The sequence below is a fragment of the Thunnus albacares genome, chromosome 3 (assembly GCF_914725855.1).
Source record: "Thunnus albacares chromosome 3, fThuAlb1.1, whole genome shotgun sequence".
NCBI lineage: Eukaryota > Metazoa > Chordata > Actinopteri > Scombriformes > Scombridae > Thunnus > Thunnus albacares.
The window spans coordinates 7499586-7526399 of NC_058108.1; the positions used below are offsets into that span (position 1 = coordinate 7499586).

General features: G+C 42.7%; 2 protein-coding genes across 7 annotated transcripts in view; one reads left to right on the forward strand and one right to left on the reverse strand.

Moving 5' to 3' along the window:
- The window catches only part of pkd1a (polycystic kidney disease 1a), a 68426-nt gene extending 60415 nt beyond the window's left edge, over positions 1-8011 (forward strand). For both annotated transcript variants that reach the window (XM_044346065.1, XM_044346067.1), the window contains exons 52-56: positions 123-294; positions 449-739; positions 2159-2293; positions 3705-4031; positions 4296-8011. In XM_044346065.1, coding sequence (XP_044202000.1) covers positions 123-294; positions 449-739; positions 2159-2293; positions 3705-4031; positions 4296-5348 — 1978 coding nt within the window. In that variant the 3' untranslated portion in view covers positions 5349-8011. The remainder of the gene's footprint in view (positions 1-122; positions 295-448; positions 740-2158; positions 2294-3704; positions 4032-4295) is intronic.
- A 163-nt stretch (positions 8012-8174) lies between these two features.
- The window catches only part of tsc2 (TSC complex subunit 2), a 30654-nt gene continuing 12014 nt past the window's right edge, over positions 8175-26814 (reverse strand). For 3 of the 5 annotated variants that reach the window (XM_044346069.1, XM_044346070.1, XM_044346068.1), the window contains exons 19-42: positions 26561-26717; positions 26143-26265; positions 25874-26008; positions 25392-25581; positions 25125-25218; positions 24932-25034; positions 23529-23623; positions 20821-20961; positions 17095-17256; positions 16799-16957; positions 16597-16709; positions 15525-15767; positions 14478-14726; positions 13689-13778; positions 11763-11920; positions 11014-11663; positions 10180-10258; positions 10007-10093; positions 9658-9844; positions 9432-9571; positions 9262-9340; positions 9075-9166; positions 8885-8983; positions 8175-8796 (exon numbers count right to left, since the gene is read on the reverse strand). In XM_044346069.1, the coding sequence (XP_044202004.1) occupies positions 8629-8796; positions 8885-8983; positions 9075-9166; positions 9262-9340; positions 9432-9571; positions 9658-9844; positions 10007-10093; positions 10180-10258; positions 11014-11663; positions 11763-11920; positions 13689-13778; positions 14478-14726; positions 15525-15767; positions 16597-16709; positions 16799-16957; positions 17095-17256; positions 20821-20961; positions 23529-23623; positions 24932-25034; positions 25125-25218; positions 25392-25581; positions 25874-26008; positions 26143-26265; positions 26561-26717 (3793 nt within the window). In that variant the 3' untranslated portion in view covers positions 8175-8628. The remainder of the gene's footprint in view (positions 8797-8884; positions 8984-9074; positions 9167-9261; positions 9341-9431; positions 9572-9657; positions 9845-10006; positions 10094-10179; positions 10259-11013; positions 11664-11762; positions 11921-13688; positions 13779-14477; positions 14727-15524; positions 15768-16596; positions 16710-16798; positions 16958-17094; positions 17257-20820; positions 20962-23528; positions 23624-24931; positions 25035-25124; positions 25219-25391; positions 25582-25873; positions 26009-26142; positions 26266-26560; positions 26718-26814) is intronic. The other 2 variants (XM_044346072.1, XM_044346071.1) reach the window with 2 other exon arrangements.

A 26814-nucleotide genomic window follows, 5' to 3' on the forward strand; every position in this document is an offset into this window, starting at 1 on the left:
TCCAAAACACAGAGGCAGCCAAAACAGGAAGTGAAAAAGAGAAATATCCTGACTCTTGATCTTATCATAAACCATTAAGTGTGTTTTTCTGTATGTGTGTGTGTGTGTGTGTGTGTTCATAGGACCCATGCAGTATTTGTGGAGTTCTCGCTCTACAACATCAACACCAACCTCCTGGCTGTCTTCTCCTTCCTCTTCAAGTTCCCAGTTTCTGAGAGTGCTCAGTCCAGCCTTGACCTTCTTGTCATCACTCTGTGGCCAATCACAGGCCTGGACTTGCAGCTCCTTCTCATGGTAACCCTTAGAACAAGGCTGATAATGAACTAATATTCCAGACTTTACAAAATTGCCAGTATTAATCCCATATCACTGATCTTTACCTGATCTTTATCATTTCGTCATACATTTCGATTAACGTTTTAACGTTGTATGCTTCCCTGTTTTCCAGATTGTCCTTCTTGCCCTGGTGTTGTATTTCCTGGTGCGGGGGATCTTGGGCTTCCTCAGAGAGGGTTATGTGTACCTGCTGTCAGCCTGGAGGCTCCTGGGTATCTGTAAACTTGCTCTGGCAGCATCTGTGTGCGGGCTGCACCTGAGCCGCTGCATAATGGCCAAACAGCAGTGGGCGTCGTACCTGAAGCACCCGCGCAACGCGTTCACAGATTTCTACCCGCTGGCCAAACAAAGTCAATTGTACACAGTCATGTCTGCCATGCTGTTGTTCATACTGGTGCTCAAGGTAAGAGTTAAGCTAAATTATTGTCATATTAAAGATTTATTACAACTTTCATTTGTTTTATCATCAGTTAATTTGTTACTAAAACCATTTTACTCATCAAGTTAATTTCTGAGATTTGGAAACGCAGTGACATTGCTAAAAGAAGTCTGACGGGGCCAGTTTAGCCAAATTTATTAAAGGTGAACAGTGAAATGATTACTCAAACCCTCCAATACAGACATTCATCATAGTTTATAGGATAAGTGTGATGAGATTTTGTTTTCCTATTGTCAATAAATCCCATAAAAAGACCAAAACCAATAATGAATTGATCTTACTATTAAATATCGTCTGTGTAGTCAAAGTCTTATTATAGATTATTCCTCTTTGCTGTAAATCAAACAATATTAAACATGTGACATGGTCCTTCATCACTACGAACACACATACATTAGTTTATTTTGATCTGATTCCAAATACTCGGTCCTGCTGCCGGTAATCCAGTTGAAAATAGTCCCCAACAAGTGCATCTTCAATAGGAACCATGAGGACAGAGTGTAACAAACAGGGCAGGGAAGTTCCAAAATATTGATAGAAGCACTAACTTATTGCTGGATTTGGTCTTTTCATTAGATTTGGCCATAATAAGAAATTAGATTAGATTAGATTTGACTTTATTGTCATTGAACAAGTAGAAGTAGTGCATGTAGTTGACATCTGACCAGAAGTGCAGATTTAGGCATAAAGTGCTGATGTGCAGGATATAATTTCCTATGAGCAGCTTACAAGATATAAAGAGATATAGATACACAGATATATGCTTATAAAGTTATTGTGTGTTAGGGTTTATTTTAGTTCAGAAAAGAAATAGCAGCAGGAAAAAAAGCTGTTCCTTAGTCTGCTGCTGCGGGAGCAGAGGCTTCTACATTGCCTCCCTGATGGTAGTGGAGAAAGCGGTTCATGGATTGGGTGTGAAATCACTTTGATGATGCCCTTCGCCCTCCACAAACATCTTTTCCGATAGATGTCCTCAATGCAGGGCAGCCCTGTCCTTTTTAAGACTGACATTCTGGCTCCACTTTGATCTAAAGAAAAATATTTCAGGTGCTTCTGCTATCAGTTTAAACTCCAAATAAAGTGGTTTAGATTATCTGGCCAAGCTGCTTGCTTGTTTACAACCTGTCTGATTGTCTGACCTTGTTGTAACAATGTTATCACACTCCCAGAACTTAACAAATTGGGGTGGCTGTGGCTCAGCATGTGTAGGTGTGGGAAATATTTAGCATGTGCTGAATAAATGTGATGTAATGAGCACAGTTTTATCATAAAAGTGACGGCCAAAACTATGAAAACAAGGCCAAAGTTGCAATACGCCATAAGTTTTCCTTGAATACAAAGAGAAAATAAATGTTCTTTTGTTGTCTCTGTCTGATCACGCAGGCGTCTCACCAGCTGCGGTTTCTCAGAGAGTGGGCCGTGTTTGGCAGAGCTCTGCGGCGCTCAGTCTGGGAGCTGCTGGGTGTCGCTCTGGCATTACTGCTGTTGGTGCTGGCTTATTCACACACAGGACACCTGGTCAGACATCTTTTCTTTCTGTTCCACACACATAAACAGACCAAACATAATTTAAACCTGTACATAATACATTACGTACAAGTACATAACCTTCACAAAAACCTGCCCACCCACATGTTTGCCTTTCATGCACAGTTATGTCATGCTTATAGTCAGCTTTTCTTTACATAATCTCCAATAAACATTCACTTTAGCACAGTTTAGCACTACGTAACACAACTTCATTTGTATTGTCAGAGCAACTGTAACAGCCGCCTCGCTCTCTCCACTGTGCTGCCAAACGGCTTTGCTGAAAGATAACAACATGACATTTACTGCACTCAATATTTGACAGAACTGTTTAAAAAATTAAATATAGAAGAGCCAGAAGACTCAGCTGTGTACATAACACAATGTTTATTTTTTACTTTTATTTGACCTTTATTTAATCTGCATATTCCCCTGAGATCATGATCTCTCTTTTTGAGACAACCCTGCCAAAATGGAAGAATAATGATGTTACATGAACTATTATTCACAGAAGGAAAAAGTAAGAAAAACATTTACACATAACAAGCAAAACACTTTTTTTTCAACAAGAGCTAAAAAACTACTGATGTGTCACTCTTGAGTTTTTTCTTCTTCTTCATTCCCAAACTTTTTTTTTTTTTTTATAGATTGCCTTACTTTTGGTCATGAGTCACAGCTAATTTAAGCAGGACAGAGTACATCTTGTTTTTTGAAAGGTGGCACTGATCCATCAGTCACATCTGCAACAGACCTGTTTCCAAACTTAACTTTCCAAAATTCAGCTGAAAGTCTTCACCAGCAGCTCTAAGAAGAGAACAACACATGTCTGTTGGAGTAAATGTTTCATCATGACATGCCCTCAAATATATCAATTTAATATCTCTTAATTATTACAGCTTTATGTGTCTGTTAAATGTGATGGTCTCAGATTAGCTAACAGAGCATCTTGTGGCTATTTAAGTTTTATAACTAAAACTGAACTGAATTTTTTGACACTGAGAACATTTTGAAGGAAATCCAGATTTTAGAAGTTCTTATCCAGCTGCACAAACAGTTATATGTATGGCCTTCATATTCATAGTCACATACACTGTATATTCTGTATCTCGACTCCAGTTAGTCTGAAATGCCTGATTACTCTCTCCACTCTCCACGGTTCATTTTCAATCAGTTTTCATTTCACACAATGAAGAGCATATTTAAGTGTCTTATTATATTTCTGAGTTATTGAAACCGTCAGACTCACTTCGGTCCGTTGTCACAGAGCTCTTGATCTTGATTGCACAGAAGCTTACTTTTACTGCTGTTGCGCCTAAAAATAAGATTAAATATATTCATTAACATTTGATTGCATCTTATAATTATGGTTTTCACAGTTTCTCCTCTGTCTCCTTCACTCCAGCTCTTTCACTCTGTATTCGACGGCTACGGCAGCGTGAGTTCCGCCTGTCTGTCTCTGTTGGGCGCCGGTGGACGTGGCCTGCTGTCATGGCGACCTGGCTGGACTATTACCGGCCCCTCTGGCACCGTCTCCTCACTGATGTTCCACGCCAGCTTCGCCATACTTCGGTTGGTGCTGCTATGGTTGGTCACCTCTGTGTTGCTTAGGAACTACCGGCGCGCACGAGCGGAGCTCTATCGTCCAGCCGTGGATCTCCAAGACTACGAGATGGTCGAGCTGTTCCTCAGACGACTCAAAATGTGGATGGGACTCAGCAGGGCCAAGGAGGTACAGGATGAGCCCTTTCCTGTTTCATATCTATAGCTGTTATGACTGTTGTTATTCCTGTAACTTCTAGGGCCTCAGCAGGAAAAAACACATTATTTTTATGAAGATTTTATTACATTTTTTAGATTTATCTCATCAAATTCTTTCACAAAGATGAGGGTGAGGAAAAGAAAAATGTATTAGTAGCCTGAGGAATCTAATTTGCAAAGATATACATTCATTTTCATGTTTTCCCCAAAACTTCCCTCTTTTTTTTCCTCTTAGTTTCGTCACAAGGTGCGTTTTGAAGGCATGGAGCTGCCACCATCCCGTTCATCCTCCACCAGTGACTGTAAGTCCCTGTGCTTGCCTCCGCTGGATGGTCCCGACTCCCCTCCCACACCAGACAGCGTGGATGCCGGCTCCGAGGCCTCGTGGCGCCCGGCCTCCTCCAGCCCCTGCAGCCTGACTGAAGCTCCAGGGATAGGCCTGGGGCTCGGGCTGGGCCTGGGGTTGGGTCTCGGTCCAGGGGTGGTGGTGGGAGGTACCAGCTGGAGAGAGAGAGCAGAGACTGAAGCCTCCCTGAGGAGGCTGCTCCCCACCCTGGACGCCCTGCTGCAACAGCTTGACCGTGTCACCATGGCAACAGAGGATCTGTACCACATCGAGTGTAGACTGGAGCGAGCCCAGAGGAAAAGGAGGCGCAGAGGAAGAGAGAGAGGGGGTGGTCAGGGAGGGAGGAGCGAGGCAGGACAGAGGGGAAAGGGGGAGGAGAAGGACTCTGGATGGAGAGAACGAAAGAGTGGCAAAGAAAAGCACAAAGGGAGCAAGAAGGGCAAAAAGACGGATAAAAGTGAACTTCCAAAGGACTGCGGGAACACTGTTGCCAATCCCAAAAAGACTCCTGTAGCCACACCTGTTCCCTTTTTAAAGCCCAGACCGGCCTCTGCCTCTACACAAACCCCTGCTCCTCAATCCTCAGCCAAGTCTTCAGTCAGTGCACCAGTCACGGATAAATCTGCCTCCGACTCTTCTTCTCTCCCCGTCTCATCAACCAGCACTCTCCCTGCCCACGTCCAACCACCCAAAACAACCACTGCGCCTCCATGTACCCCTGCACCTACCCTCTCCTCGCCATCTACCCCCGCCCCTACGCCCATTAGCAGGGACTGGGATCCCCCAACGGAGAGAGAGACCCTACCCGCCTCCAGCCTGTTCAACCACCCAGCTCACACCACCACCATTCCAACACGCAAGAGAAAACGCAAACCCCCACCCCTGAAAAACAAGGTACACCCCAACTTAGACAGACACGGGCCAGGGCACCCAAAACCCTGAGGGGGCAGGACTCTGGAGAGACGGACAAGCAGAAGTGAAAGGTGGAGCAAAAGAATGTGAGAGTGAACGTTGGGTTAAGGACGAGAGGAGGACAGGGGCAGCAGGTTTTGTCCCCAGGCGCCCCTCTCTAAACCCAGGGAAAGGAAAGAAAATAGTGGATGGGAAAGTAATAGGACAACGCACATGAAGGAAGCAAGAAATATCAGACACTACAAAAAGAACAGAAAGCAATAAAATAAGACTTTGCGGTCTTATAGGCAGTGCTCCGTCCAAATCCCATTTCATTTCTCTCACAAACAAGGTGCAGGTCACCAGATGCTAACTGAGCTCCGTTAGTCGGCTCAGATAGCTGGGTAAAGGTCAACATTGAAACCAAGAAATACTCCTATACCTTATTTCCCTGGACCAAAACTGACCCCTGATCCCATGTGACCCTGGAGGTCACATGGTTGGTCACCGACAGGAGCACAGGAGCGTGCTCACCCAAGGACTAACGAACTGAAATCAGTCTTTTGTGTATCTCAGAAAAAAAAACATGTTGATTTCTCAGTTATGTTGTCTGTCTACATATTTTTATATGAAATGTGTTTTTTTTTTTTGCGGTCACCATGGGTACTTGTGGCCTGTTTGAAAAAGAAAAAAAAGAAAGAAAAAAAGTCATGTTTTACGAACCCAAATTTGCATGCAGGCACACATAGATATACGCACATGCAGGTATTCACACGCATAGAAGTAACACTGTAGGCACAGACGCGCTAATGGTGATGTGTCGTACATTTGAGCCCACAGAGGGAACGAGGGAAAACTAACTGAAGCAGACGCAATCACACACACACACACACACACACACACACACACACACACACACACACACATACACAAACAAGGCTGTAGGGATCCCAGCAGCCAGTTCTTCAGGGTGCAGATATAACCGTGCTCTCCATAGTCGACCAGTTTGGAGAGATGAGGACAGTGGCGAAGATAGAGAGAGAAGGCAGACAAGCGAGAAGGAGGAGGAGTAGCAGGTGGTAGTAGCGCAGGAGAAAAAAAAATAGTGTAGAAGTGTTTGAAAGAAGGAATAAAGAAGATGAGATGAGAGGAAATAGGATTCGTCTTCACGTATACACGACTGAACATTTACACAAGTTCACCCATTATAAAGCTATAATGACTCCCAGTCTTATTACCTATTCTTAATGTTTTTTTTTTATTGTTGTGTTCAATATGGTTGTGATTTTAAAGCACTTTTGTTTCTGATGTAGATTGTTTTTTTTTTGTTTTTTTTAATGAGGTGTGGCATCATGTCTTCTGAAGTAATAAGCTTGGTATCAAAACCAATAGAGAAAGCTTCACTCATACTGTATCGTAACTATAAACGTTGCCAAAGCTTTCACATCATTTATGCATCTTGAGTTTTACCATGCCAAGTAATTAACTAATTCGTTTTGTACTTAGCACTTTATTTCCTAACGGAGCTGATATCCAATGCCATATTTAACTCTTGTGTGTCAAGTTTTCATTTCCTTTTTGTTTTTTGTTTTTTAAACAGCTACATTATAGAAACATCCTAGTAAGTATTACCAAGGTATTGAAGCAGTAGCTAGCAGTTGTGTCTTGTACTCTTGTCTGCTCTTAATAGTGTTTTTTTTTTTTTATTGGTTATATTGATCAACATGCGTACTTCCTGTGTGCAGTGGGCAGATCTCAGGGAACCCACCTCTTTCTCAAAACCTGGTAAGACAACCAAAACTGGGGGCTAAATAGGTGTTTTCAATCATCTAAAGAAATGATGTATTTTGTGGTTCAATCGTCGACTCCCGGCCTGTTTTGGACTTCAGCTTCTTTCCTCTCGCAGCCAAAAACTGGGAGGTTTCTACAGCAAGTTTTGGCCCTTTTTTTAATGACATGATATGAAAGAGGACCAACGTTGCAGTACTTTCTCCCTCTTCCAATCACATCCAACTGTTACACATCATACAGCAAAAGAGCAAAACGTCAACACCCTATATGATTTTCTTTTGGAACTTGACCTTCATTTACCTATTTCCTGCCCAGTAAATTAAGTAAGATGTCACAAGTTTCAGGACCTCACGTAAAAGGAATGACAAAGACCCAGCTTCATGTGTGTGTGTACATTTCTGTATATATTGGTGCTTTATGGTGTATATATTTTTGCTTATCAGGATCAGTATTGTTTATGTGCTGCAGCGGCACATGCATAGGTCAAGCACTGGCGTTGCAAACCCCACATTTTTTTTTTTAATTTTTTTTTTTTTTTAACATTCCTCCAGTCTAACTGAAGCACTACAGCCAAAGCTATTGATGTATTTTACATAATATGTTGGGGTCCAACCAGAAACCACAGGAAACCGAACAGTTAACGCCTCCACTGGCCTTCATATTCCTGCTGTGTGTGTGTGCGCAGTGAGAAACAGAATAGTGCCAAAGCCCACCTTCATGTCTCCCAGCTGTCTCTTCGTGTTGTATGGTGCATTAAGTTTTAAAACGGTGTTATGGATTTGTCATTGAAAATATTTGTCTATGCTCCTTTTTTTTTTTTTTTTGTATCTCTTATGTGTATTTTGCAGTTGTAGCACTTCTCATGCTTTTGCACTTGACAAAGTCGAATAAAGAGTTTGACAGCTGAACTGCGCATAACGAAATGGTTTCGGTGTCAAACATTAACACCACAGTACTAAAATAATTATTCTCTTACCTTGTGTTACAGGTTTATGCAGTTCACACGGCCGACTATTATTCAATTCATAGACAACAATGATAAGGGGTTGCATTTTTTTCAGGGAACAAGAAAGAGCACAAATCCAATTTCCTTCATGGTCATTTTTTATGCACTTGAACATCTTGATTAGATTTTATAATAATATACTTATATATTATAAGTGCAATGTGTCAGCATTTCAAATTTTTCGAAAAATATGCAGAATATACTGTGTTCACAGATCAATACTTCACAAAATAAGCCTTTAATATGATCCATTAAGCTTGTAAGTTTTCCATTACAAAGTCCCGATCGGTTTAAGTCAAAATCAGTGTATGAACGTCATCCTGAATTCTTCCACACATAGAGGTGAAACTAAATTCACCTCGGTTCTAAGGCAGGTGTGTGCATGTCTGTGGTTGTGTTTGTGTGTGTGTTTGTGTGTGTGTGTGTGTGTGTGTGTGTGTGTGTGTGTGTGTGTGTGTGTGTGTGTGTGTGTGTGTGTGTGTGTGTGTGTGTGTGTGTGTGTGTGTGTGTTTCTGCCAGGATTCAGAAATGTAATCAAACAAAATCAGTGAAGTCATCCACTGTTGATACAAGTCTTTTCCTTTGCCCGGAGGCTTCTGGGTTCGATGCAGGAGCGCTCTGCTGAAACGACTTGTTCTGCTGAGTGTGTCCTTGGGTCAGTGAGATGCCGGGAGTCGAGCGAGACTGTATGTCTTCCTGAGCCTGAGCAGACAGATGGCATATATATATATATATAACTGAAATTTATGTGAAACTATTGAAAATATTGAGTAAAAGTTGTTTTTCTCACCCTGGTCCTGATCCTCTTAATGTGTCGTAATCTTGCGAGCCACTTGGAGGCGTATGCATCAGAGGGGTTGGCTCTGTACTGATGCACCAAAGAGGCCATCTGGGAAGAGACAAAGAAGAAGTGTGTGTATGTGTAAGAGAGCGTATGCGTGTGACTAGGTGTGAGAGGGAGACATAAGCAGAAGACTTACATTTGCATGCAGAGCCATCTGTCTGACCAAGAGTGGAAGGTTGCGGTCTGAAACGATTTTTGCCACAGTTGTGTCTACTAACCCTTCAAGGTCTAAAAAGAAAGAGCACAAGAAGGAATGAAAGTCAAACAAAACCCTGATAGCAGTTTAAAAAAAAAAAGAACAGAACAAACTTTGATCATCTCACCTTTGCGGCACTGTAGGGTGACGAGGTTACATTCATAATCCAGTGGTTTTATAATCACTTCTACAAAGTTAAACTGACCCTAATAGAGGACAAAAGAAAAGAGATTAGAGTTGAACCACAGAACATACACAGCAGGTTTCAGATTCTTACACATGTGTGTGTGCGTGTACCTTTATGGTGCCCAGTTTATACTCCTCTCCAGAGTCATTGTACACAACCATGACGAAATCATTGCCGATGTGGCGCTTTTTGTTGCAGCAGCCCTTGTCGCTCTCCCTGTTCGGCATCAGTGTGGCTATATGGAAGATAGCTGCGCAGACACAATTTCATTAATGCCATAAATTCTAATAAAATAAAACTACCATAAATATCACAAAAGTTCCCTCGCTCACTCACCCTGCATGATGTCGTCATGCCAGCAGTAGGTGAACTCTCCGTCATCTCCGTACTGGTCCAGCCCTCCAAGGAAGATCTGGTCTGGGTCACAGTCTTTCAGATGGATTAATTTGCCGAGGCCCGTCAGGAAGGCGGCGTAGCGGTTTGAACCGTACTCGTTTGACAGGATGGCAACCTCATTGTTAACCTAGAGAGAAGGCAGAAGATGAAGGCGGAAAGTCAGTGAATTTTTGGACAGCAATATATATATTTGATTATATCTATATCTATATCTATATATATATATATATATATATATATATATATATATATATATACGCGGTTCAGATTGAAGTTTGTGTGTTCTCACCTGACCAGCTCCGACGAATACCACTCCGATCTTATGGGTGTCATAAGGAGGCATCTGGTCAAGAACCTTCACAGCGCGGTCAATCACCTGCCACAGAGTAGACACACTCTGAACAACACTGTGTGTGTGATGCACTGAAGCAGACTTCAAATAGGCCACACAGGGCGACTAACCTGGGTTTTGGGGAGCAGCAGCGGCTTGTTGGCTTCGTTCCCAAAGAAAGGAGAGTGGTACAGCTGGAGGAAGACAAAGCTAGAAGAGAGGAGAAGAAACTGTTTGGCACAAGCACAAGACTTAAAGTTTATAATCCACATTTGAACCATTTGTATATGTCTACATGGTATAAAAAACATGATAAAAATTAAGTTAAGGATTGTATAAAAACTACAGGTATAAGCAAATATACTTCTACTTATACACTACATTCCATTTCAGGATTTAGGAGGTTGTGTATATCTTAATTTTTTCAAATAGCAACACCACCAAGTTTGTTTAATAACTGTTCCTGAACTCTCGATCATATTACATGATTGTTATCCGTAGATCGAGAGTTTGTGAGTTTCTAAACGAACCTTCTTGTGGTGAGATTGTTTTCTCTTGAACTTTGAACAGAACAAATGAAAATTGAACGCCTACTTCCTCACAACAAAACTCCATCTGCTGATGGAGATTATGTAATATGATTGAAAACCCAACAACAGCTACCACATGGACCTTGAGGTGAGATTGTTTTCCCAAGAATAGAGAATGAACTTCATGAACCGCAGCTGTGTTATTCAGATGTAAACCTGCAACTGTAAACCTGATTTTTCATCATCTCAATTAATCTTTCCAATTTTAAACTGAGCAAAACGGCCGCCTGCCAGATTTTCTTTGCTGGCAGGCGGCCATTTTGGATCCTGCCAACGGAGAAGAGATTAGTTTACTGTCTTGGGTTTATAAATTGCGTCACTTGTGTTCTTGGCACAAACAAGCACCAGAGGCTGCAGTAGTAAATCCTGCAGTACCTGGGGCTCAGTCCAGAGAGCTTCTCTGTGTTGCTGGGTCCGGGTCGACTGTGATACGAGTCTCTCTCTGTCCTCCTCTCTCTCCTGGAGGACGGGGCTGATACTGAGATGGTGTGACCCCGGGGTCGGTGGCCTCCGCTGGGGGAGATGGGTCCAGGCTGCGCCGCCGCTGCTGGAAACTCCAACCTCATTCTTGCTCCTCCGCTTTGAGTCGATTGTACACCCGAGCCTTCACCCGTTTGACTTTGACCTCCAAGTCCATTAACGTCCCCTGCTACACTTCCCTCCACCTTCTCTTTCTCAAAATGAGGCGGCTGCGGCTGCGTTTGTGGCTGCGGCTGCGGTTGCGGCTGAAGCTGTGGCTGCTGCTTGCCCTCTGAAGGTGCTCTGGGCCGCAACGCGTCTCCTGGCACAGTCTCTGACTCCATAGCAGCTTTGGAGAAGGCTTCAGGTAAAGTTTGGAGCTCCGGAGAGGAGCTAGACTTGTTGAGTCCATGACCTTGGGGCTGAGTGTGGGTCTGGAAAGGAAGCTCGGGGCCCTGGCTGCCTGGGGTGGAGGTTCCCAGAGTGGGCTGATCGATGGGAATGGCTCCTTCACTCACTTCCTCCAGAGTAGACTTTTCATCATCTTGACTGGAGGTGGAGGAGGACTGGAGGACGGAGATAAGAGGAGCCGATTTTAAAAAAACAACAGAGGAAAGACTTTTTAAAAAAAAAAAAGGAGCATGCCGCTTTATTTTTTTACTTACCCTGCTGAGCGTCCCAGGAGCCGGAGTCTTTGTGAACTTATCAGCTGACATGAAGATGGGATCGGATGGCATGGGTTCAAACTCCTCGCTCTCTAACCAATCAGATGGGGTTTGTGCTGTGGTGACCCCTGACCCCTCCTCCAACACCACAACAGAGTCTACAGCAGGACACAGCAACAACCATATGGGTTATACTATAGGTGGATACACAAAAACACCCCTTCCTCACACACACACACACACACACACACACACACACACACACACACACACACACACAAACTGTTGTCCACCGTTAGTTACACAATCACAAACACATACCCAGGTGTAAAAGTCCCGCATCAAGCATCACAGATTTAATTGCAGCTGTCAGTAGTAATTTTGACATCAACACCTCACACACATTCTCTCTAAAATCTAAATTCTAGTCGAGTACATACTAAACTAAAGAAATCACAGCAACATGAAAGAGAATCAGATGCATCCACATTGATCAAACAGGCAAACAAACACACACACAAACACACACACACACAGACATTAAGATCATGACCTGCAGCAAACCCAACCTATAAACACTGATAAGAAACGCAGGCAGATCAATGCAGCGGGCAGCATCTATCAATCACTGCTTCATCTATTTGATTTCCATCAAGATGCATGCATCTGTTCGGTTGGCTTGTTGGTTATCTCGGCCCAAATTACACTGCAGCTACTGCAACAGCAGCCCAGACCAGGCCCTCCAGTCCTGTGTATCCCAAATGACACGCTGCCTACGCTCGAGGAAGATGAAGAAGCCAACGCAATGAGATCTCTTTAAAGAAACCTAGACTTTGAAATTCAAGTGTTGGCCCTCCAAACTGCAGCTCTGAATGTTTCTTCATCGCCCTACTGGTCTACCAGTAAGGCAAGGAAGAGCGTATTAGTCGGATGAGGTCTGGGCTTTCCTGTTGGCAACATAAGAGGGTCATGGGTTAAAAAAGGTCAACCTGGGAGTATATTTCAGAAACACAAGAGTTAGAGGTCATGAAATGATTAGGAAGGAAAAAACAAATCATGGAAGTAGTCAAATCTCTTCTTTAGGTGTCATTGGACTGATTGATCCGAGTGCAGGCACGTTTTCTACTGTCACTTGTAGAGGACCCTCCCTCCCTCCCGTGTTAATAGAAGACTGACGGGTAAATCAGAAATCTGAATTCCTTCACTTGCACAATTATGGAGCAACAACAGCAAGTCATTTGCACAACTGAGTTATCTGAGACATGTGTGCAGGAAAGAGCTGCAAAGAAAAATCTTTCAGGATTAGTTTGACGTTTTGTGAAATACACTTAATCACTGAGAAGATCAATACCCCTCACAAATAGTCCAGGGCGCATAACTCCCTGTAAAACCTCTGTGTCCTTTTTACCCTTCTGTTTTTGTACAGATTAAACTCTTAAACGAGATATTAAGTCTTAAATTGGTGAGCTTTAGAGCAGATTTTGTTACCTTTGGATAGAGTCAGGCTAGTTGTCCACCCCCTCCAGTCTTTGTGCTAAGCTAAGCTAACCACCTTGCGGATGTAGCTTCATACCAAACACAACAATATGAATGAGACATTGATCCTCTCATCTAACTCTGCTAAGAAAAGCAAGTAAGTAGATTTCCCAAAGTGTCAAACTATTTTTTTTTAAAGAATTTGTTGGGAAAAAATATATTGGTAGGTATTTTGATCTTTAAATAGCAAGTAAGAGTATGGCTTACTCTGCCAACATTTTAAACTTCTAGTAAAAGAGATACAATGAAAGCCATCTGATGATCAAACATCACTTTCAGTGTGTGCTGACAGACCGCTGTATTGTACAAGTGAGAAGAAATACACTACACCAGGAGTTTTCTGGAGGAGGAGGGGGGGAGGTGTGGGGGCACACATGTGATGGACGGTACCTGCCCAGGAAATGCTCCTGTGCAACCTGCCAGGGGCTGGAGGGCCTGGGGGGGCAGAGCCCAGACCCAGAGACCAGAGAGAGCCGCCCACTGCAGGGCGGGACACCAGCAGACAGGTCGGTGGCATATGACGCCACATAATACGCCGCAGCCAATCACAAACCAGCATGGTGGTGAGGATGAAAAAACATGAAAACAAAGCAATCAGAACAAGGGGGAAAAAAAAATCTCAAAAGCAATGAAAAAAAAAAAAAAAAAGTTGACAAGAAGATTGAAGGAAAAAGATGAGTTGGTGGTAAATAAAGAGAAACGTGGAGATGAATAACTGGAGACAGTCGAGTCCCAGAGCAAGAGAGAAAATGAACACAAAGCTCAAGACATCACTGGCTTCTGCAAAAAAAAAAAAGACATCTGACTCATAAAACAAGAGCATGCCAAAGCAGTGATCTTTAATGATCAATGACCTGAACAAATCCGAGCTGGCCTATTGATCACCTTCAGGTTCAAATAAAGTGTTCACAGGCAATTTGTCAGGGAAGATCAGCATTTATCTCAGTCCATTAAAGGAGACCAAGTACAGGCAGTGAGGCGGACACAAGGGATGCAGTCGTGCGTAACATCTGATTATATTATTCCATTATGATTTTCTGTTATGTATCTGTAGCTATTCTAGACGTGGTGTGTATTCATTTTACTAAAAACACAATGCCTTTTTTTTTTATGATCTTCTAAATGAACCCTTTCTGATCTTTCTAACTTTCTCCTCAGACTTGTCAGACTGTTACTCACCAGTGTTAGAGCGCTGGATCAGGTGCGTCTTCCCTCCGACACTGCTGTGTGTTTGGGTTAAGGGCTCGGAGGCTGGGGCTGGTGCAGGGGCAGCAGTGCTGGCGGGGGCGCTGGCTGTCTGGGCAGGAGGCTCCTTCACTCCCTCCATCGCCATGAGGACACTGGAGAGCTCCTGGAGCGGCATATTGCCGAGCTCGGAGGAGAAGGGACTGGGTGGGTTCTCCAAACACATCAGCCAGCTGGTGTTGCCTGTTAAACAGAGAGAGAAAGAGACAGGCACAAGAATTAGATGCACACTTTAGATTGCTGATTGGCTGTAAAAAGACCATACCAGGGCTTTGTCCGTTAGCTACAAGTAAAAGATTTACAACATTTACCAAAGCATATTGTAGGTTTTTAGAGTTTCCTCCAGGCAACCTCTCATTAGTTCACTATGGTTTAAAAAACCAAATTGCAAAGACATGAAACATGCTTGAGGTGGGAGATTCACCACAGTGAGCATCAAGTTGCCTTTTGCCAAAAAAAAAAAATGTTGTCATAATATTTTTGTGGTTCAACATTGGCAAATCTTCCTTTGCTGGTGTCTTCAAGCAAGACAGACATCCAACGTTTGTGATTCCTCTGCTGAAAAACACTACATTTATTATGAAATTGGCTGTTTTATTGATTTCAAAATACAGCAAATACAAAAAGGATCAAATCTATCAGGATGCTGTTGAATCTAAACATTTCTTCTAAAAAAAAATCTCCATCTCTGATCGATTAATATTCTCCAGGTGCAAGATGAAAGTTCCTGTGAAAGTTCATAGGAACATCTTAGAAACCTGCCTGAGAGGCACTAAATCAATATAACAGCATATGGTATGCTTCAGAAAATGGTCTGTTGTATTGTTACTAATAATTCATTTGTAGTTCACTGGTATGGTTTTGTGTCAACCAAACCAGAGAGGCATCAAACACACAGCTATTTCTTGGATGAATGACAAAATAAAAACCTGTATGGACTTGGTATTCATCTGCTTGTTGTGTTACGTGTGGTGTGCGTACCAGACGGTCTTCGAATGAAGATCTCCGCCCAGCCCTGGGTGAGCATGGGGACAAACTCAGCTAGGCTGGGGTTGTCTTTGAGAGGCGGGGGAGCAGACGGGGTGGCGGAGGTGGAGGAGGGAGGACCCAGTCCATCCAGGGTAGGACCAGAGGAAGGAGAGAGTGGAGCAGCTAACTCACCCTCAGAGGGGGAAACTAGTGGGCTGAGACTCTGGGCAGGACCGGCACGTAGAGCATGACCACCTGGAATATGAAGTAAGACGGAAAGAGGAAGGTCATCGTTATCATTACGTGCCAGATTCTTCTCCTGACATCGCTCACATTATATTCAATGGTAGGTTGAATCAGCCGGCTCTTTTATGACTCATCTGATGAAATTTAGATAATATTTAATAAATAAATCACAAAATATAACATCAAACACTTCATTCCTAACATGCAATGTACTATGCAGGAGAAAAACAGGCGATTTAGGTAGACTGACAAAGTCAAAAAGAATGACATCATTAAAATACACACTTGCATAACATACAGGCAGCGTCGCCTCGTTATGGTAGCTTATGTCATGCAGATCCACAAACACAGAGCGTAGAGTACAGAAAACATTAATGTGAGGAGGATCACAGCAAAGAAGCATAATTTTGCATCCTATTTTGCTTTGAATGTACTAGAATAAGGATAAATAATGCCACTAATCGAAAATTTACATAATATGTTTCACGCCTATTTAAACAGGACTGCAGCGAGATAAGAGAATGGCTGCAAATCTGCGGAGGATGAAAGCAGCTTGATTATTTCTCGGTTCAAGACAGCAAGACTGCACAATTCATTGTACCTTCTCCTCAAAGGCTGCTTCAAAAATGGATTTTGGAAAATAGTACTGCCGCCAAACTGTGGTTCTTTTTGGTCATAATTATTATACTAGGAAGGTATGTAAGTTTTATCCCACCAACATTAGAAAGTTTCCTCTTATACCAAAACCATATCATTTGTCTACAATAATGAGGGAGAGAGGCTGGTGTATCATGGGATGTGTAAGTCCTGAGGCAAAGAATGTTTGAATATTTATTACCTGACATGGAGCGGACCCGTATGCGTGTGGCTCTGTTGTGCTGCTGACTTGACTGTGACTCCAATTTAGCTGGAGCCTCTTTGGTTATTCGTGTGTGTAGTGATGGATCTGACCTGTGGGGACAGGAAAGGTACACGATGAAAAACAAGTAAAAATCGGAGGTTTTTTTTGGATTCATGTTCTCTGTGTGAGCGTGCATCACCTCGTCATTTCCCCTCCTCCTCCCAGCCGTTCAGCCATGTCCAGGCCCAGCAGCGCTTGCGTTCTGACCCCTCCGCTGGTCGTTATGGTCACTAGCTTGTTGCCCACCAGCCAGGTCATACTGCGACCTCCTGCCAACAGGAACTCTGCGATGGGAGACCTGAGAGGACAATCAGAGGTCGAAATCATGACTGCTACACCCTTTCTCAGTTCTTCTAACAAAACATTTCCATCATCAAATACCAAATACCACACAAGCACACACACGAGATTAAAAAAAAACAAGTGCTTGTCAACCTCTTGGGCAGCGCTGAGAAGTTGGAAAACACATATCGTGCCATCATGTCTAGACAGGTCTCAGTGAGCTCCAGGTGGACGGTCTTAAGCCCCTCGTCTGCCTGAGTCACTGCATTTTCATCAGCGGAGCCCAGGCTGCAGGTAGTGGTTGAGGTGTGCATCCTACAGGAGGAAACAGAGAAGGTTAAATAACAGCAAGAGGGGAAGAGGAGCGAGAGGAAGGCACGCAGGCTCCAGATGTATTTTAACATGTGATGAGTGCACACAGAGACATGCAAGCTCTGATATATAGATACAGAGAGAAACGCAGAAAAAATATATATCACATAAACACACCAATGTTCATATTTCTGCCTATATCACATGCATTTATATACAAACATGCATCCACACGTGTATATAAACAAGCTCAAAAACTGATAATTCAATTTTCTCAAGCACACAACAAACACAGACACACACTGGGACATGGTATGAGTGGCCTCATAGGCTGTGATACCACACTGCTTATTTCCCTACGTGCAGTAGGCGATTTGAGGGAGGATGAGGGGGGATGCCGTCCCCCTTGTAAGCAAAATGACCAAAATGCATCCCCCTTGTTAACCTGCCATCCCCCCTCTCCATCCCCTAGTAGCAGAGAGAGTGCAGGGGCAGAGGGGTTGTTTAGTTGAAAATGTTAGTCTAGTCTGTCTGACTGACTGATATGATCCTTTATCTGACTGAGGTTTGTGCAAGTTTGAATCTATGGCCTTGACCGTGGCTCTGAAATATCAGTAGCCTAACTGTGCTGTGTCTTGATGAAACCATGGCGCTGTCCATGGTGCTGAAGTAGTAGATGCCTTTTTCTCTCAGTCTCACCCTTCTGTCAGTTTCAGCTGGATCTATAATATTCTCTCAATTATACACTATAAATACTAAATTCTATTCAATATTGTGGCCTCTATACTCTATAAAGTAGCGTCAAATAATGGTTAAGTTTATACCGTCAAAACTGTTAAAATGTTTAATGCCCACACCTCCAGTAAAAGCATAGACCTACACAAAATAAGTATTTAGCATTATAGCAGTCTTATAAAATCAAAATTATAATCTCAATTATAATATCAAGAATTAAGCTATGTTTATATGATAATCCTGCAGTCCTGCTAACCCTAATCCTCCAATTGGGCTATCCCTCCGGTTAAAAATTAACAAATCACCTGCTGCCTACATGTAAATAAGCTCTGTGTAGGAGGCTGAAGGGCTCTACGGTGTAACATGATTTGATGCTCTGGGGGCCACAGGACTGCAGAAAACCCAGCAGGTAGAAGCTGAATGCGACTCAGCTGAAGCCAAATCTCTTTATTAGTATTCACTGTAGAGTGAGCAGCACCTCTCTGTATCCACAACTACCATTACTCTATGCTCTACAGGCGAATCAGGTTAAAAGCACATTTACAGATGTTAACATTAGCCTCAGTCAGGGCTGGAGAGACACTGGAGTGAATTCTGCCACCCTCGGACAACACGCTTGAAGGCCACGCTGGCTCGCTGCTCAGGGCTGAAATAAACACACTTAAAATGAGCAATTTACAACAACACTCTCAGGATGACTGAGCCTGACTGAGACATCTCATTTCTTCACAGTGGGAAGTATTCAAGGCAGGCAGACTGTTTTCATGTCTCGTCCTGAGAGAGTAATACAAAGAAAAACAAGGGAAAGTGATATCAAGAAACAAATATTAAAACAAATGATTCTGATACAAAGAGAACATCTGTTGTTGGTAGATTTAACAATTTATACAAGACACTATCATGGCTCAATACAAACTACTGATGTGGGAGAGCTGTCTGACAAGAATGCATCTCAACTGAAGATATTGTCAAGGTTTATCACATCTATAAACTAATAGGTCCAATTCAGGATTGCTCACAAACGCAAATTAAATGTTTCAATTGTGGAAATCTACATATACAGTCAGTAAAGGACTAAAATATGAGAGGTTTAAAGATATATCTTTGATACAGTTGTGCAGATTATTTAGAACAAGCAGAGATCTTTTGCTCAGACCAAGTCCCAGCATGTTAAAAGACTATTCAACACATTTTTATACTCACCATTCTTCTACTGACAGTGATTATTTTTCACTTCAATGTCTAGTGGACACGCACTCCAAACAACATGGCCATCAAACACTGTCCACTACTTCCTGATATCATTTATCACATCACAACCCATTATACTAACTACTTACTACACTATATATTCCATTGCTTTTACACAAGCCGAACAAAAGCGAAATTTTATTGCATTTGTAAGAATTCAAGCAAGACGTTTTGCTTTTTTTTTTTTGCTTTTTTTTTTTCATGCTATTACAACTGTCAGTGATGATGTATGATCAGCACAACACGAGTTCAGCCAAACAAGAAGCCCAATACTAAAACATAGGCGTTCGGGCTCATTTCTCAAAATCACATAGAAATTAATTTAAGAAAATATGTCACTGTAAAGTCTGTAAGCTTTAACAATGGTCATGTTGTCTGAGAGTGTCCACCAGGAGGCAGGCTTCAATCTAACTTGACACTCAGACGTTAACATTCAAAAGATACAAAACCAACTGTTGAGGAAATAGTAGATTTGCAGCCATTAAGCGGTTGAAGCAAGTTAAACAGATCTACACTGCAGTTGTTTGGCCTCATGAAGTTTCACTGTGCAATTAATTCAATATATAGTTGTATTCAACCATTACATTATATCACAAGTACTAGACTTTTACTGCCACCTGTTGAGCATGAGTAGTATGACATATTCAAGAGAGAGCACATCTGACAACTGCAATGTTAGATCATACATCTGTCAGTCACTTGAGCGGGTCAGCCAAGCAGAAATAAGCATAGAGGTATGTAGATAAGTAAGGCAGTGTGTGTGTGTGTTTATGTGGAGATAATTATTTTAGTCTGTAATCAAACTGAGTCAAAATTCACATCAGCCCAGCTAGTCCTAAAATCCCATTAAGAGATTGCCATGGTCATAGCAGCACAGTGTATGTTTGTGAGTGAAGCAAAAATAAAAACAAGAATATGTCAAGCAGGCAAACAAAGCGGTTGTGTTGCTGTTGTCCCCATCACTGGTCGAGAAAGTAGAGGTGCCCTCCCACCAGGAAAAGGGGGAGGGGGGGGGGGGGAGTTGTGTTGCACTTGTTGTCAATCAGGATAAGATCCCCTCCCTTTAGATACGCATGCTTTTCACCAGTTACTCCTGCCATTCATTTGTTGTTAAGGCCAATCAAAACCAGTCAGCATAACACCCAGCAAAACAAAAACAAACAGAACCGAACATAAAGTCAAAGAAAAATTGAAATGAAATGAAAATAAAAGCAAAATCTGTGTTAGAGCAAAATCAAACAGAGAGACATCAACATGGATCGAGATGTTTTCTGATGTCGTCTGTAAACACTGCATGCAAAAGCAAATCATAAGAACAAAATCTAAAAAACAGCACGTGTATGATCGCAGCCCAAAACTAAACCAAAAAAAAAAAAAAAAAAAAAATCAACACACAAACCTTCCTCCAGCATGCACCACCCGCTCCAGGTGTCCCTGGCATCAAACCACCCTACGCCCGCCCAACGGCCCGGCATGACAATGACCCTACACCCCATCACCCATCCCATGGAGGAAGCAACCAAGGTAGTGTTTAGATTGTTGTTGTTTTTTGTTTGGTTACCCAGAAGGCTCATTTCTAACCTGCGGACCGCATGTTCGGAGACACTGATGCTGCGGGAGCGGAAAGCGTCCATGGCTGACAGGTCCCTCAGCTCTTTAACTGGAGAGCTGCTGCTATTGGCTACCGCCGCTGCCGCCTTCGCCACTTTTGCCGCTCGTAGACTGGATTGCGATGAGCACCATGACGAAGGGCGAGGGGAACGGGCCCGGGTCGAGGTTACAGTGGCGGTGGGTAGTAAGGGGGTGAGTCGTCGTGAGGGTGGCGTTGGTTTGGGAGTGTAGGTTGGGGAATGTGGTGTGTTGAGGTATACCAGGACAGGAGGACAGCAGGAATGTCGCACCAGAGCAACATGAGCAGGTGACCAAGCGGCACACGCCATGAAGAGGGGGCGGGGGGGGGGAGGGGGCAGGGTACAGAGAACAGGGCACAGAGGTCAAAGGGCAGAGGTCACAGGAGAAGGGAGGGGCCAGGAGCAATGTAGGAAGGATCCAGGATGACACGACCACCCCCCAAAACCACAACCACAATGCAGCACCCAACCGGAGGCGGCAGGGGTAGGGGGTCAAATGAAGAATTGAAAGAAAAACAAAACAAGGTGAAAATTAACAGCAGAGGACACTATGAATCAGATTACAGGAGAGCGGAGTAAGAAAAGAGGATTTAAAGGAAAAAAAAAAAAAAAAAGAGGAACATCAACTAAAAGAAAAACAGACAAGCTACAGCAGAGGGTAAAACAGCTTCTGCTATTCAGAAAAGAAAATACACACACAAAGTATTCAGGAGAGCAACAAAATAAACATTATTTCACACAGCAGGTACATAGTGAAGCCAAGGACTAGTACAGGAGAAGTAAAATAGTAGAGATGGACTCAGCACAGGCCTGATCAAATGGAAGCGTCAACACAAGAAAAAAAAAAAAAAAAAAAAAAGATCACATCCAACTGAAAATGAAATGCTGGGTTAAACCTGAGGGTTGGAGCACAGCAAGTCTGGACTAAATATTCAGAAGGAGCCAATGAAGGGCTTGACAAAACTCTAAGTGTTGCACTTACTTGTAGTTCAATAGATTTAAATGGTAAATGAGGCTTTTGGAAGCACCGAAATTAAACCTTTCATAACTTCATCATATCCTCAAACAAAGAAATATTGTAGAAAAGAAGAAGACCAAAGGCTAAAAAAAAAAAAAAAGCATTTGGTCATAAATATCAACTTGAAGTGATCCATGTGAGATCTGACATGCGGCACTCCAACACCACAGCGGGCAATGAGCAGCACACAGACAGATCACTGGATGATTGATGACACGATATGGAACACTGAAAGTGGCTGAAATGGAGCATCAGTGGAAACTGATGTTAGCAGAGGCGCTGTGTTATTTCTGGGGCAGCAAGGATGTTATGAGATTTTTTTGAAGTGTGGAGGCCCAAGCAAGTTTGCCAGGACTTTGGAGTGGGGGCGAGGGGGGGGGGGGGGCACAATGGAGGAGGAGGAGGAGATTTAATAAAAGAGCTACAATTAATCTGAGAGCAAAAAAGCCGAGAAAATAATGAGACACATGGGGAGGAAGTGTAATCGATTCATCTAGAGAGTTCTGCTTGCTCTCAAACAATATTAGTGACTTTTTAATAGCCGTTTTGGGTTTTGAAAATATGCAGTGGAAATATTGGTTTGACTAGTTGGAGATTAAGACTACATCAACACCAAACCATCTCATTTTTAAAACAGTTTGAATCCACACTGGTGTTTCCAGGCAATTTTCATAAAGATCTCTGCCTACGCTAAAACAACGGAACAATGGGAGAGTGACTAAATATCTTCTTCGTCCCCTTTTCAGTTGGCAGCAAAACTGCGCATCACAGCCAACATCTGGTAAGTTGAGGCATAGCCCAGTTTATTTAGTGATTCTCAGCTGTTTTAACATCTGCTCAGTCCTCTCCATCTCTCTGAGATCGCCTGTACGGTGTTTTAATGAGGTACTTCAAATGTTTTTTTAATCGTATGACGTTAGGGAAGATTAAGACACGACAACCGACAAACATTTACACCATGTACAGATGAGAATGGCGCCTTGCTGAGAAAAGCTTCCTTACACCTCTGTGTGAAAAGACATCGTGTATTTGCACATGTGAAGGCTGCATTTATTATGGTTATAAACAACAGTCAGATGGCGAGATGTGAAAGCAGGTCTTTCAACATGCCATCACTGTGTATGTGCTTGTATAAGCTACAGGTGGTGGACACAGTAAAACAAACGCCTGGATAAGACAACGCAATCCAAAAACAAAATATAGTTCAGCCTCAGTAATCAATAGTTGAATCAACGTCTCTGACAAGAGGCCAACTTTACATTATAAACTCTACAGAGTTAGAATTAACTGCAGGGCTGTTACCTCAGATAACGTTATATTATACAGGTGTTCATGTTATTTTGTCCACCCCTGTCATTAACATGAGGAGAAGGGGATTTGAATAAAAAAATGTAAAAAAGCATAAACAATAAATAAAATGAACTAATGATCACCATGGCAACCTGAGAGAAGTCACTGCAGCCATCACGCCACAATACCAGTCATGCTGAGTCCCCTGTTACCTTGGCAACTCCAACCCTCTTACACAACAATTGCCGCATGGACAGTGTGTGGTGCTGTTGCATTGGTACGTCAGCGCTTGCTGCTGTATGTGTGTGTGTGTATGTGTGTGTGTGTGCGTGTGTGTGCGTATGCTTTACCTCTTGGGCCTTTCATTGAGGCTGGTGCTTCGGGCACGAAATGAACTTTGCTCGTGACCGTCATCAAATGGCAGCAAGGCGTTGGAACGCAAACCCTGGAGAAAGAGACAAAAGCATGAATGTAAAAGCATAGAAATGAAGAACTGAAATGTAATTAGAAGTTAATACAGCGTCTGCAGAAAATCTCAAAAGATTTAAACAGCTCATGCAATTAAATCATTTTAATTGTTACTGCTTTGGTTATAGAGAATTTAAAGGAATAGTTTTGGGAAATACACCAATTTGCTTCTTGCCAGGAGTTACCGCAGAAGATGGATACCACTCTTATGTCTGTGAGTTAAATATCAAGCTACAGAAAGGAGATGGCTAGCTTAACTTAGCATTAAAACTGGAAACGGGGAAACAGCTAGCTCTGTCCAATGGTAAACCCACCTGTCATCACCCCTACAGCTCACTAATTAATACATTATACCTCTTTTGTTTAAATCGGTACAATAATCAAAGTGTAAAAACAACAACATGCCATTCAGTTTCTCCCTGCGTCCAATCTTAATGCTATGCTAAATTGTCTTCTCATCTAACTCTCAGAGAGAAAGCGAGTAAGAACATCTCCCAAAATGTCAAAGGTATTATCTGATGATGATCAGACGGCAAATTATTCTCAGGCACTGAAACTCCTTTTCAGTGACAGAGTAGGAAAGGTTGCCACATACAAAAGAATTCACAATGTAATAGAGCAGCTGGAGCGTTTTCTTTTATAAATGTAAAAGGATGAAAGAACATTGATTTCAAAGTGGGAGTTATGCTTTTGTTCTTTCTCTAAGTATTATTGTTTCTTTTCTCTTTTTCTCTGTATTTATGTTTTATTTGTATTTACAGATGTATTTTGGTTTACCCCTCTTGTTTGTTGTAATATTGGAGGCAGGCTGTATTTTTTTTTTTTGATTTACAGTACTGTTGATTAAAATTTCAACTAACTGAAAGAGTTGAAGTCTGCAGTTATGGTGTTGAATAACAGCTGCAAAGTGTTTTTGTAGAACATTATGGTGTCACAGTGAAGTTGACCTTTGACCTTTTGAATATAAAATGTCATCACTTATCCTATTAGACATTTGTGTGAAACTTTGTCATAATCAGTGTGTAAATTCTTGAGTTATGGCCAAAAACATGTTTTGTTAGGTCACAGTGACCTTGACCTTTGACCACCAAATTCTAATCAGTTCATCCTTGAGTCCAAGTGGACATTTGTGCCAAATTTGAAGAACTTCCCTCAAGGTGTTACTGAGATATCATGGGACGGACAGATAGAAAGACAACCCAAAAGCATTATGCCTCTGGCTACAACTGTCACAGGCGCAGAGACATAAAAATCGATACAGGTAAGAGGACAAACAGACACACACCTTTGTGATGTATTGAACAAAATCCTTGCGGAAGGGGAGTCTGCAGCGTATGAACCACATGGCAATCACGTGGTGGGCCAGGGACACGATGTACTGGTTGAACCTGAAGGGAATAAGAGAAACTAAGAGGTCCAAGTGTGTCTGTGCATCTGAGACTATATATGTGTTTGTGTGTGTGTGTGTGAGCACTTACTTGGAGGGGTTAGTGTAGGGTAGTGAGATGGCAAACACACTGACATACTGCTCAGCTACAAAGTTGGCATACAAATGGGGCAGACGCACCAGAGCTGTGAAACAGAACAGAAGAAAGAACACAACAGCCAGACACTTTATTAGTTTGTGCTGCCACTATGACAGAAAACTTTGACAAAACTGACTGACCTTGAAGATTCAACAATGGTTTAAAAAAATAAATAAGAGAAGAACTAAAGAACTTCTTAGAGGAGCTTTTGGGACTCACTTGAGAGGAATTCAAGCATCGGAGATGCCATGGCAACAGTTGCAGAGATGTGGGTGAGCTTGACAATAAGAGCGGGAAGGAGCTTGATCATGATGTCAGGCATCTCCACTGTGCACATTGTAAGAGCCACCACACACTGCTTGGCACAGCGGTAAATGAGACCAGTCTCGAGGCACTGAACCAGCTCTCTCTGTAGAGGGGAGAGGCAATAAAATAATGTGATTAAAAGTTGTAAAGGCTGTTTGTGTGGATGTGACTCCATGTATGTGAGGAGAGAGTGACATACAGGACCAGAGATGTTCTGGGGCCAGAAAACCAGCCATAATAGGATGCTGTTGCCCAAATTTGGTCTTTTGGCTCCATGTGAGTGGAAAATATGTTTGTGAGCAGTAAACCTATAACACAAGCTACAGACCGTCCTAGAAACCTGTTGGTGATGCCCAAAATGGTACGATTGTTTCTCTCTGCAGACTGGTTTGTACCTGTCTCGACTGCTCCAGGTAGTTGTGGTAGGAGGTGATAGCTGTGAGGACAGGAACCACCGCCAGCTGAACGTCAGTCCGTGAAAACCCCTCTGGGGTCTTCTTCAAGCGCTCTGAGATCAGCCGATCCGTCACCTACACACAGACGAAGATATTGGCAACACTGAGTGACATTTGGTGGTATGTAAAGGAGTGAATTTGAACGTATTGTATACATAGTTAATTAGTTTCCATGTGTATGTATATTTATATATATATATATGCACTACCATGCAGCAGAGTGTTGAACAGAGCTGATCCAAGCTGCATGGTGAGGTGAGCAGCAGCACTTTGTACTGCAGCGTCCACGGCAGCTTGTCGAGAACCAGCTTCAGCACCTTCCAATCTGTCTCCTGCGAGAGAAAAACACATCATTTACTGAACACTGTGGGTGCATGACAGACATCTTTAAAGACAGCAGGGACATCACTGTAATCAGCTGTTGCAGGAGTACGTGTGCTGTGCAAAAGCTATTTGCTACACATGAGCACTGGAGCATTAGCTATACTCAGTTATTTACTCCTCAAGAAATAGCAGACACTATTTCGATGCAGATGCTGTCATTCCGTGCATGCCACTTATCTCGTCTGTGAGTTGGATACAATCATATTTATGTGTGTGTGTGTGTGTGTGTGTGTGTGTGTGTACCATCTTGAGGCACTGCAGGAGAACACTGAAGGCAGGTGAGTAGGGCAGGTAGGCTGAGCGTGTAGAGGGGGGAGGAGCGGCAGGGGGAGCGGGGCTGCCAGCAGGAGGAGATGTTGAACCTGTTGGCTTCTTCTCACTGACTCGCTTCTCTGGGTCCCTGAAACAATAAAAGACACAATTAACAGTTTTCTTATTGGATTAAATTGACTGGATTCTAATAAGGAAACTAGTTGCAGATGAGAGCTGTGTCAAAA